Raw genomic sequence first — 16,102 nt, forward strand, 5'->3', positions numbered from 1 at the left:
CATTGTGTGCGCGAGGAGCGAGCGGCGGCGGAGAGCGGGCGAACGAGCGGCAGCCCGAGCGCGGCGGGGAGAGCGAGCGCGCCGGGGAGGGTGCGAGGCGGCGCCCGCGGCTGAGCTCCGCCCGCCTCCCGGCAACTCTGCCCAGCGCCGCGCGCCGTGCGCGCCGTCCCGCCGCCGCCGCCGCCGCCGCCGCCGGGGCCCCGGCGGGCTGCCGTCGCGGGCAGGGTTCTGCTTGGGACACGGGTCCCCGCCCGGGGACTGGGGCATCCCCGGCGCAGCCGAGAGCCGCAGAACCCTGGGGGCGCAGATTGCGCTGCAGCGCCCGGCCGCTGAACGGCGTGGGCAGGTGGGCGGTGGGGTTCCAGGGCGCTCGGAGGACGGGGGACCCCGACTTAAGGGGAACCCCAACCCTGAAGGGCGTACATAGCAATCGCACCCCAGCCGCACCGGACCTTGCGCTCATCCCTTGCGTCCCCTACTTCTGCACAAACTTTTCTGACGCCCTGGCTCGTGGGGGTCGCCGAGAGCGCTGGGGCTGCCCGGTGGGCTCCCACCCCGCCGGACCCTAGCCACGCTGACCTCCTGCCTCTCCTAACCTCAGTGGCGACCTCTCCAGGCCGGGCCGGGCTAGGCACTCGGAGCGAGTGCAGCAACCACTGTCGCTCTCCGAAGGCTCCCGCGCCCCCCCCCCGGGGCAGCTGGGCGGGGTAATGCCCTCGGTGATGGAGAAGCCGAGCGCGGGCTCCGGGATCCTGTCCCGCAGCCGGGCCAAGACGGTGCCCAACGGCGGACAGCCCCACTCGGAGGATGACAGCAGCGAGGAGGAGCACTCGCACGGTGAGCCAGGTGGCCTAGGGTTAAAGGCGCGCCGGCCTTGGGGGAGCGGAGTGGGGCGGGAGGGGGAAGAGTTGCAGACCACGAGTCTATTACACTGATGGCTCCTGCCTCTCCTGGATTGGAGCCTCTGCTTTGCTTCTCCCCCAAGCCCAGGCTGCCGGCACAGCCAATCTGGAACCTGGGCCCCTAGCTGCTGTGGAGGCGTCCTGTCGGCCCCTCCCCTGCCCTCAGCTCCTCAGGCACCGAGGCATCCCTTCCTTGCATAGAGTGGATCTCTCATACCTTGCCATCTTGCAGGGGACTGAGGTCTGGCTGGAGCAGGGGCTGGAGAGACACCTCCACACAGAGCTGTGAGGCTCCTGTGGTGGGGAGGAGCCTTGGGTTCCTTGCAGGGCTGTGGTCCAGGTCTAGGGGCTGCCCTCCAACCCGGCTCCCCTCCCCCCAGCCGGAACAAAGCACTGTGCTTGGCCTGGGCTCTAAAACCGTCCCCTTGTCCACCCTCCAGCCCCAATGGCCATGACTGGACAGGGTCTTTTCCTCTTCCAGTCCCTTCTGTGGCTGCAGGTAACTGAGGGGGACAATCAGGGAAAAGTGAGCCTCCTGGAAGGTGGGGGCCCTGGGTGGTCAGGAAGAACTCCAGGCCAGCCACCTCCCCCGCCACATCCTCTCTCCCGTCCGCCCTCCCTGGAGTCCTGACTACCTCCCCCTGGCTCCACAGACAGCATGATCCGCGTTGGAACCAATTACCAGGCCGTAATTCCGGAGTGCAAGCCTGGTGAGTGGCAGGACAGGCTGTGAAGTGGGGTGGGGGTGGAGGCTCTGGGCTTAGCCTGCAGCCCCACCTGGGGTGCCCTTGGCTGGCTCCCCCTGGGAGGACAGGCTGGCAGAGGTGGGTGGCCCTGTGGCATGGTTAGCTTTCCTGCCCTGCCTTCTTGTCTGGGTCTCTGCCCCTCCTTCCCTTCTGGGCCTCAACCTCCCTGGCTCCACTCCTCTGCTGCCCTCTGGCCATGGGTCCAGCCAGGCTTGTGCCACCAGGCTGATCTGAGTGTCTTCCCTCCTGCTCCTCGGCCTTTCAGAGAGCCCTGCACGCTACAGCAACAAGGAGCTGAAGGGGATGCTGGTGTGGTCACCCAACCACTGTGTGTCAGATGCCAAGCGTGAGTGGGGCACAGCCCTGGGAGGTGGGGGCTTGGGTTCATCCCAGCTCCAAGCCAGCTCTTCTCAGAAGGGGGCTGGAGGCTGAGGTGTGTGTGGATCCAACCCTTGCCCTGGGGCTCGTGTTCAGGGGCCTGGCCGCTGGGGGGTGGTCCCTTTCTGGACAGGCCTGGGTTAAGAGCTATAACCCCCTTCACCAAGACCCTGCCCCTCCTGCCCCTGCAGTTGACAAGTACATTGCAATGGCCAAGGAGAAGCATGGCTACAACATTGAGCAGGTGAGCCTTGGCCCCTAGGGACTTGGGAATGGGGTGGAATGGTGCTGGGGGCAGCTGAGCCTGAGCTGCCCCTTGCCCCGGGCCAGGCGCTGGGCATGCTCCTGTGGCATAAGCACGATGTAGAGAAGTCGCTGGCTGACCTGGCCAACTTCACCCCATTCCCTGACGAGTGGACAGTAGAGGACAAGGTGCTGTTTGAACAGGCCTTTGGCTTCCACGGCAAGTGCTTCCAGCGTATCCAGCAGATGGTAAAGCCCTTCCACCCCCACTCCCTGGCGCTCCTCTGCCCCTCCTTTCTGAAGAGCTTACGTGGGGCCCAGAGTCTTGAGTGGGCCCCAGCTTCTGGCGTTGCCTCCTCCAGCTGCCCGACAAGTTGATTCCCAGCCTGGTGAAATATTACTACTCTTGGAAGAAGACCCGCAGCCGAACTAGCGTGATGGACAGACAGGCCCGGCGGCTGGGGGGCCGCAAGGACAAAGAAGACAGGTGGGGGCAGGAGCAGGCACTGGGCATGGGGGTAGGTAGAGCTCCTGGCACCTGCCTCATTCCCTCCCTGGCCCCTGTGTCAGCAGTGATGAGCTCGAAGAGGGTCGAGGAGGCGTGAGTGAGGGAGAGCCCGATCCTGGAGACCCTAAGAGAGAGGTGAGCTCCCAGAGACTCTGGGCCCTGCCTGCCGGTCCTCTTGCCTCTCTCAGGCTCTGCACCACCTACCCGCCTCTCCTTTCACTGGCAGCCTCTGCCCTCTCGGCCCCTGAATGCACGCCCAGGCCCTGGAAAAAAGGAGGTCCAGGTATCTCAGTACCGCCACCACCCCTTGCGAACCCGGCGTCGCCCACCCAAGGGCATGTACCTGAGCCCTGAGGGCCTCACGGCGGTGTCAGGAAGCCCGGACCTTGCCAACCTCACGCTCCGAGGTCTTGACTCTCAGCTCATCTCCCTCAAGCGCCAGGTGGGGCCCTGGGAAATGATGGGACTATGCAAAGGGGGCACTCGGCACCTGGGAACTGAAGTCTGGGGGGGGAGCTGAGGTGTAAGTGAGATGGTTCAGGGGCTGAGCCCCATCCTCTAGGACTCTGGGCAATGCGGTGTTCTTTTTGGGCCTTCTTTTAAAAAACTGGTCTGTAGGCTGGGTGCGGTGGCTCACGCCTGTAATCCAGGCACTCTGGGGGACTGAGGCGAGCAGATCACCTGAGGTCCAGGGTTTAAGACCATCCTGGCCAACATGGTGAAACCCCATCTCTACTAAAAATACAAAAATTAGCTGGGCATGGTGGCACATGCCTGTAATCCCAGCTACTTAGGAGGCTGAGGCAGGAGAATCGCTTGAACCTGGGAGGCGGAGGTTGCAGTGAGTGGAGACTGCACTATTGCACTCCAGCATGGGCAACAGAGTGAGATTCTGTCTAAAAAAAAAAAAAAAAAAAAAAAAGGCTGGGCACGGTGGCTCATCCCTATAATCCCAGCACTTTGGGAGTCCGAGGTGGGTGGATCACCTGAGGATGGGAATTCGAGACCAGCCTGACCAACATGGAGAAACCCTGTCTCTACTAAAAACAATACAAAATTAGCCAGGCGGAGTGGCAGGCACTTGTAATCACAGCTACTCGGGAGGCTGAGGCAGGAGAATCGCTTGAACCTGGGAGACAGATGTTTTGGTGAGCTGAGATTGTGCCATTGCACTCCAACCTGGGTAACAAGAGTGAAACTCCGTCTCAAAAAATATATATATATGTGCGTGTGTGTGTGTGTGTGTGTGTGTGTGTATATATATATATAGTAAAAATAAAAACTGGTCTGCAGAAAGGGGAGAACCCCAGCGGCTCCCCTACTGAGTAGTGCAGGGGGAACAAGCCAGATGGTGGACGGCAGAGAGCTTTGCCGGGGCAGTGGTGCTGGTGTCTTTGCAGAAGTAGGGTCCTGTGAAGGGCATGGTGGCCTGCCTGAGATGGGAGTCTGATGTTCCTCCACTTCCTGGCCTTCCCAGGTACAGAGCATGAAGCAGACAAACAGCAGCCTACGCCAAGCCCTGGAGGGCGGCATTGATCCACTCCGCCCCCCGGAGGTATGGCCGCTCTTTAAGTTAGGGTGCAAAAGGGGATCTCTCTCTGGAGGTAGAGCAGAAAGAGTACTACTTGGGGAGCAGGGCTGCCATTTGCATGGTTTTAAGTCTAAAGGATATGTGTGTTCCTTGCTTTCCAGGCCAACACCAAGTTCAACTCCCGCTGGACCACAGATGAGCAGCTTTTGGCTGTCCAAGGTGGGTTAAACTGTGGTGAGAAGAGAGAACCCCAGGAATCTATCTCCCCACCCTCCAAGGAGTGGGGGGGGCAGAGGGGAAGGGTCAAGGAAGTAACTAGTTCTAAGGGGTATTGACGCTGCTGCCCTTTTGACCCTTGCAGCCATCCGTAGGTATGGCAAAGACTTTGGGGCTATTGCAGAGGTGATTGGGAACAAGACTCTGACCCAGGTGAAGACTTTCTTTGTGAGCTACCGGCGCCGCTTCAATCTGGAGGAGGTGCTGCAGGAATGGGAGGCTGAGCAGGATGGGGCCCCTGGAGCCCCGGTCCCCATGGAGGAGGCTAGGAGAGGGGCTCCATTGCCAGCCCCAGCCCTAGAGGAAGATGATGAGGTGAGAAGGGGGTGAGAGAAACCCCTCAGAGAGAAGAGGTGAGGCGAGGCGAGGCAAGGCGCTGCCTCGGTCCTTAGACTGGGCTGAGGGCAGGAAGAGCCTGGCTTCTCACTCTTTTCTCTCCCCTCAGGTCCAGATTACAGCGGTCTCCACGTCTGTGCCCCGATCAGTGCCCCCTGCACCACCCCCCCCTCCACCTCCCACCTCGCTGTCCCAGCCGCCCCCACTGCTGAGGCCACCTTTGCCCACGGCTCCCACTCTGCTCCGACAGCCACCCCCACTGCAGCAGGGCCGCTTCCTCCAGCCCCGGCTGGCCCCCAACCAGCCCCCACCACCTCTCATCCGCCCCGCTCTGGCTGCCTCCCGCCACAGTGCCCGTCCTGGCCCTCAGCCCCCACCCACCCTGATTGGAGCCCCTCTGGAGCCCCCAGCACCCTCACTCTGAGCCCTGTGGTCTTCCACCAACCACAGGCTCCAGGATCCCTTTGCTGGCCATCCCCAGGCATCTCTGGTGTCACCGAGGACAGAAGGGACTAGGGATCTGGCGGGGTCTTTGGAAGACCAGAGCTGCGCACAGCCCAGCCCCGCCCTGTGGGTTCTGCATGTGTTCCTGGCAGCTGGGCCTGTCTCCTGTGGCCATGGCCAGGCTCAGGGGCCTTTGAGCTGGCCTGAGGGCACTTTCGCTTCCTGGCTGGGACTGGAATGGCTGCCTCCTAGCCTGCTGGGGCTTGGCCTCTGGGCTCTGCCCTTTGTGTGTCGGGGGTAGTGACCTTAGCATGGGGTGGGGAGAGGGCAGTTGGGTGTGCTGGCTGTTCTCATTCCTCTTTCCCTTATTTTAGCAATAAGTCTGGGGTGAGGTGGGGAGGGAGGCTGCAGAGGGGGAGGTGGGCAGAGGGGCCTTACAGCAGCAGAGGCTGGAAGAGCAGCTCTGTCTTCAGGGGCCAGCTGGGAAATGCTGTGGAGCTGAGGGTGCCCACCAAACCCACCTTCCAGAAACTTGGAGAAATGGGGGTTGGGAATTTATGCAGACATGGATTTATTTTTCAACATTTTTTAAAAATTAAAAAAAAATAAAACCTAAGCTTACTGAGTTTTCTTTCCCTTTTGGTGTAAGGGCCCTGGGCTTTGCTTCCTGTCTGTGCCCTGTGGGTGGGTGGGGAGCTGGGCCCACCCAGCAATGGCCCCAGACAGGAATCAAGTCTCTCCTGCAAGGCAGGCGTGCTGGGCCACATCTTGCCCACAGGGGACTGGGTCCCTGCCTGGCTGGGAGAAGAAACAGGAGGAGGCAGCTCAGATTCCAAACATTCTCTTTATTATGTGTTTGATCCAGAGGAGAAACTAAGTGCAGGGTTGGGGAGGAGGGGGCTAGCCGGGGAGGGGCCACCTTGCCTGGGTGCCCCGGGCCCCTACCCCCTTTGGGAGCCAAGCCATGCCCTCCCGGCCCCCTCAGAGCACCCGGGCTGTTCCATAGGGCAGGAGGGGGGAAGGGAGGGAGGGGGAGCCCTTGGTCTGAGCCGCAGTAGGAGTGTGGGGCAGGAGGGCTGAGGTTGGCGAGGCCCCTTCCTAGGACGCAAGGGCTCGACTTAATCGCTGAGCCTGGCCTGGGAGCGGGGGTGATGAAGAGGGGTGGAGTCATCATAAATCAAAAAAAAAAATAAAATAATAAAATAAAAAATAAAACCCATCACAAAAAAATGTACAACTCAGGTGAGGGTAGGGGCAGCCTCTGTGTAGGACTCCCTCCCTCAATTTCTCAAGAACAGAAACAGCAGAGAAATAAATTAAGGGATGCAGTGGCCACCACCAGCCAAGCGCCCAAAACCGCCCATGCCCACACTGGCCACTGAGGGCAGCAAGCTGGGAGTCGCTTTGCCTATCTGTCCCCCACCCTGTGGAGGGCAGATGCTCCCGGCCCTGCTGCCTAACCCAGCCTTCTGCCAGGTGGCCCTGGAGGCCCTGGGCAGTGTCTCCTGAGAGGAGGGGGCGACAGTGTCAGGAAGAAAAGGCAAGGCTGAGAGATGAGAGTGGTGAGGGAAGTCACTGCTATGGAGAGAGCTGGTGCCCAGATTAATGCCAATGAAGGGGAAGCCATGGGGAGAGGAAGGGCGAGGGGGCTGTGCTTTCAGACAAAGGCTCCCCCATCACAGAGTGCCCAGTGGCCCTGCTCTGGAGACCAACAGCCCAAGCGGCCCCCCTGGGGACCGAGGAGCCAATTTGCCCTGCAGTCCCCTCCCCTCTCCCAGCCCTGGGGTCAGCCCCTCCTTCTATCCGGGAGGGGTGGGAGAAGATGGCACAGACTTTGAGGAGGGAACACACGTCCCCACAGCAGCTTGTGGAAGGAAATGCCCAGCTCTGGGAAGGAGGGGCAGAGGGTACAGTGTGGAGGGAGGCGGAGCCTTGTGCCGGCCCTCCAGCCTCGGCAGCCCCGGGGCAGCCCCCAGTCCCACCCACTGCAGGGCTGCGCAGCACCCCCGCCCCCTGCCCCGCCACCCAGGCCTCCAGCCCAGGGGCCTGAGGTCAGGGGAAGGCCACCTCTGGTGGTTTGCTTGGAGGGGAAGGAGGGAGGAGAGGGAAGAAGCCCACAGTGGGCCTGGCGGAGGGCCTGACGGGAGCTCCACCACTCTTGCCTGAGAGTGTTCCAGCCCTGAGCCACCCTCCCGGGAAACCCCACAGATCCAGTCTCGACTGTCCCAATGGGGCAGGGAGGAAAGGTGGCCGCTGGGATTTTTTTTTTTTCTTTTTTTCTTTTTGGTAATAAAAAATTTCTTGGTTTAGGCGAAATACTCTGTGCAACCGCAGTACCGAGGGGGAGCCCTGCCCCCCCATCCACCCTCCCCTTCCTTTGCCTCCAGTTGGGGAGAGGGGAAGGGGGAATCTCTGGGCAGGGGTGAATGTGGGGGGCTGGAGAACAATCTCCCACCCCCCACAAACATGTAAGTGAAAACTGAGAAGGGCCAGGGAGGGGAGAAGTGCCAGCAGGGGAGACACACCAATCCATCGCTGCAGTCTCGCCCAGGTGGGGCGGCGCGGCGGCCCGGCAGCCCGTCCAGCTGGCCCGCCCCCGCCGCCCCCGCTCCTGGCAGCCTGTTAAAGCTTCAGCTCGTTGGCTATTTTGGAGGCAATGTTTTTGAAGGCCATGGAGGTGCCCGATATCCGCTTAAATCGAACCCCATTGAGAGAGAGCCGCGGCAGTTTGCACACCTCCATCTCCCACTGCACGAAGTCCTCGTGGCCCGGCGTGCCGTGCATGCACAGCAGCATGTATTTCTCATGCAGCTCGCTCTGGCAGCTGTTCGCGTCCAGCACCTTGCGGATCTCCCGCATCATCTCGTTGGGCTCCATGGAGCTCGTGGTCTTCATACTCCACGTGAAGCGGAGGGAGCGGGGTTTGGCCTCCCGAAATTCCTCCTTTTCTTTGTCGTTGACGCCACTGCCCACCACGTGAGGTCTGTGGAGAGGGCAGAGGCGGGCATCACGGGGGGCTGAGGCACCCCACCCCAGGAGGGCCACCCTGGCAGACAGCCCTCGAGCCCAGAGAGGAGAGCGGGAGGGAGCAGGAGCAGCCAGGCACGGCCCCTGGCCGCGGGGGCGGAGGGAGGCAGTCCTCCAACCCCTATGTGTCAGGACAGTGAAGGGGAGAAGCCAGCCTTGGGGTAGGCGGGGTGGGGTCAGGGAAGACACCGGTGCCCTCAATAGCACCAGCACAGACTCTATCTCCAGAAAGAAGCCTCGGAGCACAGGGAGGTGGGATAGGCCAGGGGTAGGAATCTGTAGCCCCGACCACCCGACCCAGAACTCCGACTTCCAGAATATACCAGACCTGAAGAGAAGGGCCCATTAACTCCTGCAATTGGGTTTGGGAAGGGGAAACTCTCTGAGGAAAGGGAGGCCCCAGAGGGTAGGGACAGGGCAGAACCACGGGAGGAAAAGCCAAGTGGCAGAAGGAAGAGAGGAGCAGGAGGCTTGTGGCAAGCCCGGTGGCCCGGGCAGGGCCAGTGCTGGCTCCAGCCCTCTCACCTGAGCGTCTCCACTCGGTCTTTGCTTTCAGGTTCATTCAGGTTCCTCAAAAAACAGAGCGAGGGAGAGTTTAGTGCTGGGATCTCTCGCTCCTTCCGCCGCCACAGACCCAAATGAGAGTGGGTCTGGGGAGGTGCCACCAGTGGGTGGGCAGGACCCAAGCCCAGGGCCCTCTGCCCATCACCTGGCAAGCCAACAGGGCTCTGCAGCACCTCACACTGGCGGCTCAACCATTCCTTTCCAGCAGGGAGCCCAGCACATGGGGCCTGTCCCTCCCCACACTCCCAGATCTGTGCCGGGGAGAAGGAGCCTCCGCTCTGGGGGAGGAGGGGGAGTGGCTGTGCACGCACTTCACTGAGCACACCGAGCACACAGCCGGGCACGAGGCTGCTCCCCCACAGCCAGGGCTCACGCGCTGTTCTGGGGGTTGCGGGTGTGAGTAAGTTTTTGGAGCCACACGCTAGGGTCTCAGGACTGCAGTCCTTTTGGAGGAAAGGGGCTGCAATGCTTTGGGTCTCTGTAGGAGGAGGGGCTGTGGATAGGCAAGGGTCTCTGTCAGAAGGCTCAAAGTGCCAAGGCCTGGGTCTGCATGGTAGGCACCTGGGGATGGGCGCCTGCTGCTGAGTGGAAAAGGCCGCCTCCTCCGACCTTTCCCAACTCCCCTACCTGCTGGCCTGCCAGGCCATCTGCTCATACACAGGGAGGACGAGGGCGGGGCGGGGCAGACACCTTGGGTGGGTGGGTGGGGAAGAGGTCTGGCCCCGCTGAGCGGCTTCTCCAGCTCCTGGCTGGAAGATGGGTGTCTGGAGCTAGGAAATTGGGGATTGCAGAGGGAGGATGTGAGAGGAAGGAGAAAGAGCAGCAGCACATAGAAATAAACAGGAAGACACAACCAACACAGGGGTGCACACAAGCGCACTGCGAGCAGGGAGCCCGGCTGTGCGAGGAAGGCACCCGCCCCGCTCTCTCCAGATGCCCTGTGGGGCAGCCCCCTGCTGGGGCCCCTTGAGGCAGCAGCCAGCCAGGCAGTCAAGCGCTGGGTGAGAGAAGGAGGGGATGGGGAAAGCCTGAAGACCCTGTCTGGACGTTCCTCCATCAGCTGTGGCACCAATGTGCCTGCCAGGCATCCCAGTTCCAGTGCAGGGCCTGAGCAGACAGCCCTGGGGAACAAGCACTCTTTTTTTTTTTTTTTGAGACAGAGTCGCTCTGCCGCCCAGGCTGGAGTGCAGTGGCCGGATCTCAGCTCACTGCAAGCTCTGCCTCCCGGGTTTACGCCATTCTCCTGCCTCAGCCTCCCGAGTAGCTGGGACTACAGGCGCCTGCCACCGCGCCCGGCTAGTTTTTTATATTTTTTAGTAGAGACGGGGTTTCACCGTGTTAGCCAGGATGGTCTCGATCTCCTGACCTCGTGATCCGCCCGTCTCGGCCTCCCAAAGTGCTGGGATTACAGGCTTGAGCCACCGCACCTGGCCGGAACAAGCACTCTTAACCTGGCCCTTGGTCTTCAGCTTGGTATTTGGCCCCCGAGGCCTGCAGAGAGGATGAGCCTAAGGCCAGGGGTGAAACAGCCAGGAAGGGGCCCATGAAGGGAGACCCCTGGGTAAGGGTGCAGAGATCTGTTGTTTTGCTAGGGCTTGGGGTAGAACGGCCCTTGCCCTGGAATGTCCCAGCTCCTGGCACTTTGGAAGGGACAGGCCATATCTGGAGAAAACAGCCCAGAGGAGAAGAGGCTTGATTTATCCAGATGCTGCTGGTGGCAGGGGTGTTGGGGCAGGGGTGCGGGTGGGTGGGGCTAGTCCTGCAGGAGCTGCCAGGAGGGGGTGCTGTGCTCCATTTGTGAGACAAAAGCTCCTAAGGTCTGGAGGATCTAGACTGAAACCTTGGGGCCCCAGGGTCCCTGTAGTGTCTCCAAAGTCCTGCCATCCCATAGGCCAAGGGGAAGAGGTCACACAGCTCTGAAGTTCAGGAAGCCCAGGAGACAGACAAGATACCATCCCAGATGCACTTGTAACCCTGGAGCTTCCTCACAGCGCATGCACATGACAGGGGAAAGGGCCAGGAAAGGATCCCAACACTGTGACCAAAACCTGGAGTGAGGGGGAGTGGGGATGGGGTGGGGTGGGTGAGAGGAGACAATCTTAAAGGGAGGCTTCCCTGAGACAGTCTCCCCTTACTTGAGGACAGGCGTAACTGTGGGCCCAAGGAAGGCCCCTCATTTTTAAAGCCATTTGCCCTGAGTGGGCCAATGTGGCCTCTTAGCCCTGCCTGTTCGTACTGGGGGCACTGAAGGCAGGCCCTGTGCCGTTGCCCAATCAGAGGCAGTCTTCATCCCTTTAAGATGGCAGAGAGAGGAGGGCCACACAGACTTGGTTAAGCAGATGTAGGAGAGTAAGAGCCAGAAAAGGGGAGTTAGTGATGGAGGCAGGACACAGGACACGGACACACACACACACACACACAGCGGGCTCAACGCCTACCTTCTGGCAAACCTGAAAGACAGATTTCTAAAAAAACAAACAAAAAAAAAGACAAAATAAAAAAAGAAATAAAAAAAACCCAACAAGACGGTATGTGGATAAGCAGGTGGGGAGTGGCTTCACAGGTTCAAGGGTCATCCCATTTTCGGAAGAGCCGCTCAGCGAGACTAGAGTCCCAGGCTTTCAGACCTGCCCACGCTCTCTGCAGGCCTCACACCTGCATTCTGGGGTTCAGACGGGGCAGTGGCTTTGGCTCCTCCAGCAGAGTGGAGTGAAACGTAGAGGAAGGGCAGGCGAGCCTGCTCTCTCAAAGCCCCTGCTGCTTCCTGAGCTGCTACTCCAAGGCAGGGAGAGGAATGGGCATGACAGGGACACGGAGCATCCCAGGAGGCCAGCCAGTTGGCTGGATGCACTTCAAGCTGCCCCTCTGTGGTGGCTGGGGGCTCAGGTGTGAGAAACCCCATGAAGAGATCCCCACCCTGGGTCCAACACAGGAAAGCTTTGGCACAACCTCTGGTTAGGTTAGGGAGGAGGCCACTGTGGGCCCTCGCCAGTGATTTCATTTATAGGTTTCACCATAAGAACCCCCGGGCGGAAGGGCATGGCTGTGGCTGCAGCCACAAACAGAACCAGCTAAGGGGAGAGGCAGTCAAAGGGACAAGAGACCAGGACAAAATTTTCCTTGCTGGCCCCAGCCTGGCTCATGCCTCATGACTTTGCAGCTGCGTCACCAAATATAAGTTTCCATGGGAACCCAGGAGAGAAGGGGGGGCTTTTATTTTAGCATCTGAGTTCACACTCTCCTAGAGAGGAGGCGGCATCGGCCATCTGCTTGGGGCCAGAGAATGAGGGGTGCCTGTAAGGAGTTGGGGAGAGGCCTAAGAGGGGTGGGCCTGGGCATACAAGGTGTTGACAAAGACCCAATTTCTTGTGCTTCCCCAAGCCTCTTCTAACCCCAAGACCCAATACCAGTACAGAGTGTCCCAAATCCCAACCCCCAACCCCTAACCCACTCCCAGTCAGGTAGGAAGGCCTGGCCTAAGCCTCTCTGCCACCCAAAGCTCCTTGCTTACCTGCGTACAAACTTGGAGGTGAACTTGCTGAAGATGCTCCCAGAGGCCCCCCGCCGGCCCTGGCTGTGGCCAGAGGGAGAGGCTGGGGTCACACCATAGGGCAAATTCTGCTGGTCCCGCACCTGCCGGAGCTGCCCAGCATGGAAGGTGCTTCGGCTGGACACACCCCGGGGGAAATTAGTTCGGTCTGGGGCTCCACCACTGCTGCTGATGTTGTGGGCGGATGGGGAGGCGACAGGGACACGTTGGGGGGCTGTGCTGTGAGAAGAGAAGTGGGGTTGAGGGGGATGAATTAGGGTACAGGACAGCCATCATCACTGGGCACCTGGACACCCTGTGGTGGGGACAGGGAGGGGGATGCTAGGGCAGAGGCAGCCATCACGAGGACACAGAAGGAAGGGTGTGACTATTGAGGACAGTGGTGAGAAGGAAGTCTTGTGGAAGTGGAAGGAGATGGTTTGGGAAGGGAGGGAGGGAGGCAAGGAAGGACCCGTGTGTGGAGTGTGGTTTAGGCTGGACAGAGCGGCCTCCCTGGGAGCCGGGCAGACTGGACCCTCAAGCGGGCAATGGGGACCAACCCTCGAGGATTGAGTCCCTGTGATGCCGACTATCCCCGGGGTCCCTAAGGAAACCCAGGAAGGTTCAGAACAAAAAGGTTTCCCTTTGGAGCCTTAGGACAGCTTCCTGCATACCTGTTCTGAGAGGGAGAACTGGAAAAGAGGGGCATTAACGCTCTTTTTTGTTCCCTCCACTTCCTGGCCGCAGGGGACAGACCCATTTCTTGTGGCTAAGATGACAAGAACAGAGCAGGACCCCCAAGTGGGAAGAAGAAATTGCTGGGGCAAGGGGGTAGGGTGGGCTGAGGGCAGCAGGTGCAGCAGCTGCCCCAGCACACTTGCCTGGGCCGCGGCACCTCACAGTTACTCTCCGTGGGGGGCAGCCCAGAGGCCTTGTTGGGGTGCACGGAGGCCGACATGGATTTCTGGTGCTGGCGGGGCCGGGCCGCAGAGACTGCGGCAGAAGCAGAAGCCGTGGAGGCCCGGGACCCTGGCATGGTTAGGCTAGGAGACAAAAGCAGCGGAGAGGCCCGTGTTAGGGGTGAGTGAGGGCAGGAGGCCTGGATTAGGAAGCAAGGGCAGGGGAAGGGCCAGAGCTGGGGAGCTCCAGCAGGGTAGAGGTCAGGCCTGGGCAGCAGCGGGATGCAAGTCAGAACTGAGGAATGCGGGGCTGGGAGTGGAGGTGAGTGAGGTCGGGAAGCAACGAGGTGGGTCAGAGCCTGGGAAGAGGAAACCAGAAATGAAGGAGAGCAGACAAGGGGCTGCTGCCTCCAGGCTGCACTGGCCTCCTAAGAATTCTAAGAACAAGAGAGTTTCTTCTACAGAAAGAGTGGGGTGTTGCTGAGGGGAAGCTTTCATAAACTCTGAAGAGATAGAGCCAGGAATGCAACAGTAAGAAATGCGGCCGGTGAAGGCTGGGGAGCTCTGGTCTCATGGGGATGGCTGGAGTTGCCCTCTATGTGTACACCGCTCCAGATGGGCATCTCTTGGTTCTGCCCTGAGCTGGGACCCCCAACACAAGGCCTTAGGTGCTCATGTCTAGAGAAGGGCAGCTGCCATGCCCTGGCCATGGTCGAGAAGCGAGCATGCAGCTGAGAGTCAGCCCCACACTTGGCAAACTGCAAGAAGCAGTCAGAGGAAGATGGGGAGGAGGCAATGGCGTGGAATAGGGGAGGGGAAAGCTGGACTGGACACAGCCAGGATGGAACTCCAGGGAGCAGGGAGCAATGCGCTGGCAGGGACAGGAGATGGTGCTGCTGACAGACATCACCCTGTGAGACGTGGCTCCTAGGGAGCGAGGCAGGCAGGGCCCGGGTCTCTCACCTGTCTTTGCCATTCTGGATGGAGGCCTGGCCGAGGCTGGCCCGCTCCAAAAGTGGGGAATTCCTGCTTCGATTTGTGCTGGTGGAGAGGACGCTGTTCTGTGGGGAATAAAGGGCAAGCGTTCTATCAGAAAGCCAAAGTGGTCTACAGCCAGGTTCTCCCGCAGGTTCATGGAACAAGCTTCCCCTCCCTTCCACCTGAAGCAGACAGCGGTAGGTTAAGGAAAGGATTCTGCTTTTACTCCTGGCAGCGAGGCTTCCTACTGCAAGCAGAAGTGGCAGCCAAAGGGAACAGAGTCTGAATTAAGAGAAGAGCTGCCTGGAGAGGGCAGGCCCCACCGCAGGAAGGAAGGAGAGGGCGGGGGCTGCGGCTCACCGTGGAAGGGGTTGGGGTGGTCTTCTTCCTCTCCAGGCCGGGCAGGGGGCTGGCAGGCACCTTGGCTGTGCTGCTGGCTTTCCGCCCCGACTCCCGGTCCTCCTCGGGCCGCTTATTTTCTGCATTGTTACTCTGAGTCTTCTTAGAGTAAGAATTAGAGGTGGGAATGGCAGGACCAGCTGCTGGGCCAGAGGGAGGGTGGGAATGCGTAAGGCCAAGGGGTCCACTGAGTACCAGCCCCATGCATGCTCATCTCCTACAGGGCTGGCCAACAACCCAGCAAGCCCCCATTCCACAGAGGTGAGGGAAGGGAAGTGGCTTGCCCATGGCCGTGCTACTAATAAGTGGCTGAACAAGGACTGAAACTTAGCTCTATTACCCAAGTCCCCACAGAACCTGTGACCTCTCTGGAGAGGGGTGACTCCCTACCTACAACTCCCAAAAGCATTTACCCTGGTCGCTGAAGCGCCGCTGCTTGGGATTGGCCGACACGCTGCGCTGTACCTTGTGGGATGGGGATGGGGCGCTGCTATTGGTCAGATCAGCTGAAGGCCGGGGCTTCAGGGTGATGGTGTCACCTTCCAGCTAAAAGAAACAGAAAACAGCTTCAAGGGAGGGCAGAAGTCACGTGGAAATCCCTACAGATGGACACATTTACACATACCACCCTCTCCCAACACTCCAACACCCCAGGATCATACCAGACGTCCACTTGTAAGACCAATAAATCCCCCCTTCACCCTGGAGATACACATGCTCTGACACAGACACTGACAGACACAGCCTCAGAGAGGAATACATAAGCCACACACCCAGAGACACAAATATCCACAAGAACACATGTCCAGACTCAAGACCACTCCCCTCAACACAGAGCAATATGGGCCTACACCAAGTGGCAGCAGGTGCCTGTTTTTGTTTTTTTTTTTTTGAGACGGAGTCTCGCTTTGTCACCCAGGCTGGAGTGCAGTGGCGCGATCTCGGCTCACTGCAAGCTCCACCTCCCGGGTTCACGCCATTCTCCTGCCTCAGCCTCCGAGTAGCTGGGACTACAGGCGCGCACCACCACGCCCGGCTAATTTTTTGTATTTTTAGTAGAGACAGGGTTTCACCGTGTTAGCCAGGATGGTCTCCATCTCCTGACCTCGTGATCTGCCCACCTCGGCCTCCCAAAGTGCTGGGATTACAGGCGTGAGCCACCGCGCCCAGCAAGCAGGTGCCTCTTAAGGATCCCACCACCAGAGGGACAGCAGGGCAGGGAGGCTGGGAGTTCATGTGGGGACACACAGATGATGAACAAAACCCAAATGGGCAGAAGAACAATCACAAAGTCTCCAGATCCACAGACGGGAAGACGGACACATACACACACACACAGATA

General features: G+C 59.9%; 2 protein-coding genes across 18 annotated transcripts in view; one reads left to right on the forward strand and one right to left on the reverse strand.

Moving 5' to 3' along the window:
* On the forward strand, positions 1 to 5,973 carry LOC105469493 (REST corepressor 2). 3 transcript variants are annotated; one of them, XM_011720558.2, is made up of 12 exons: positions 1 to 837; positions 1,556 to 1,612; positions 1,914 to 1,994; positions 2,218 to 2,270; positions 2,357 to 2,518; positions 2,632 to 2,756; positions 2,843 to 2,912; positions 3,004 to 3,219; positions 4,255 to 4,332; positions 4,470 to 4,527; positions 4,670 to 4,899; positions 5,030 to 5,973. In XM_011720558.2, exons 1-12 carry the CDS (start codon positions 711 to 713, stop codon positions 5,342 to 5,344), a joined length of 1,572 nt encoding a protein of 523 aa, XP_011718860.1. In that variant the 5' UTR covers positions 1 to 710; the 3' UTR covers positions 5,345 to 5,973. The 3 variants fall into 3 exon arrangements, with proteins under 3 accessions (XP_011718860.1, XP_070930526.1, XP_070930525.1); XM_071074424.1 differs by lacking the exon at positions 1 to 837 and adding an exon at positions 940 to 1,401; XM_071074425.1 differs by lacking the exon at positions 4,670 to 4,899.
* Positions 5,974 to 6,189: 216 nt separating this feature from the next.
* LOC105469491 (microtubule affinity regulating kinase 2) overlaps positions 6,190 to 16,102 on the reverse strand; it is a 76,927-nt gene continuing 67,014 nt past the window's right edge. For 4 of the 15 annotated variants that reach the window (XM_011720542.3, XM_071074423.1, XM_011720550.3 and 1 more), the window contains exons 12-19: positions 15,174 to 15,306; positions 14,722 to 14,903; positions 14,347 to 14,444; positions 13,366 to 13,527; positions 12,467 to 12,724; positions 11,394 to 11,420; positions 8,917 to 8,961; positions 6,190 to 8,347 (exon numbers count right to left, since the gene is read on the reverse strand). In XM_011720542.3, coding sequence (XP_011718844.1) covers positions 7,987 to 8,347; positions 8,917 to 8,961; positions 11,394 to 11,420; positions 12,467 to 12,724; positions 13,366 to 13,527; positions 14,347 to 14,444; positions 14,722 to 14,903; positions 15,174 to 15,306 — 1,266 coding nt within the window. In that variant the 3' untranslated portion in view covers positions 6,190 to 7,986. The remainder of the gene's footprint in view (positions 8,348 to 8,916; positions 8,962 to 11,393; positions 11,421 to 12,466; positions 12,725 to 13,365; positions 13,528 to 14,346; positions 14,445 to 14,721; positions 14,904 to 15,173; positions 15,307 to 16,102) is intronic. The other 11 variants (XM_011720545.3, XM_011720551.3, XM_011720543.3 and 8 more) reach the window with 10 other exon arrangements.

This window comes from Macaca nemestrina, chromosome 12 (assembly GCF_043159975.1).
Source record: "Macaca nemestrina isolate mMacNem1 chromosome 12, mMacNem.hap1, whole genome shotgun sequence".
Classification (NCBI taxonomy): domain Eukaryota; kingdom Metazoa; phylum Chordata; class Mammalia; order Primates; family Cercopithecidae; genus Macaca; species Macaca nemestrina.

Bases quoted from the DNA above. Each gene is read 5' to 3' on its own strand.
- LOC105469493 (XM_011720558.2), top strand. From the start codon at position 711: ATGCCCTCGGTGATGGAGAAGCCGAGCGCGGGCTCCGGGATCCTGTCC. The intron at 1,995-2,217 runs GTGAGTGGGGCA...CTGCCCCTGCAG, and splicing joins CTGTGTGTCAGATGCCAAGC to TTGACAAGTACATTGCAATG. The intron at 3,220-4,254 runs GTGGGGCCCTGG...TGGCCTTCCCAG, and splicing joins TCATCTCCCTCAAGCGCCAG to GTACAGAGCATGAAGCAGAC.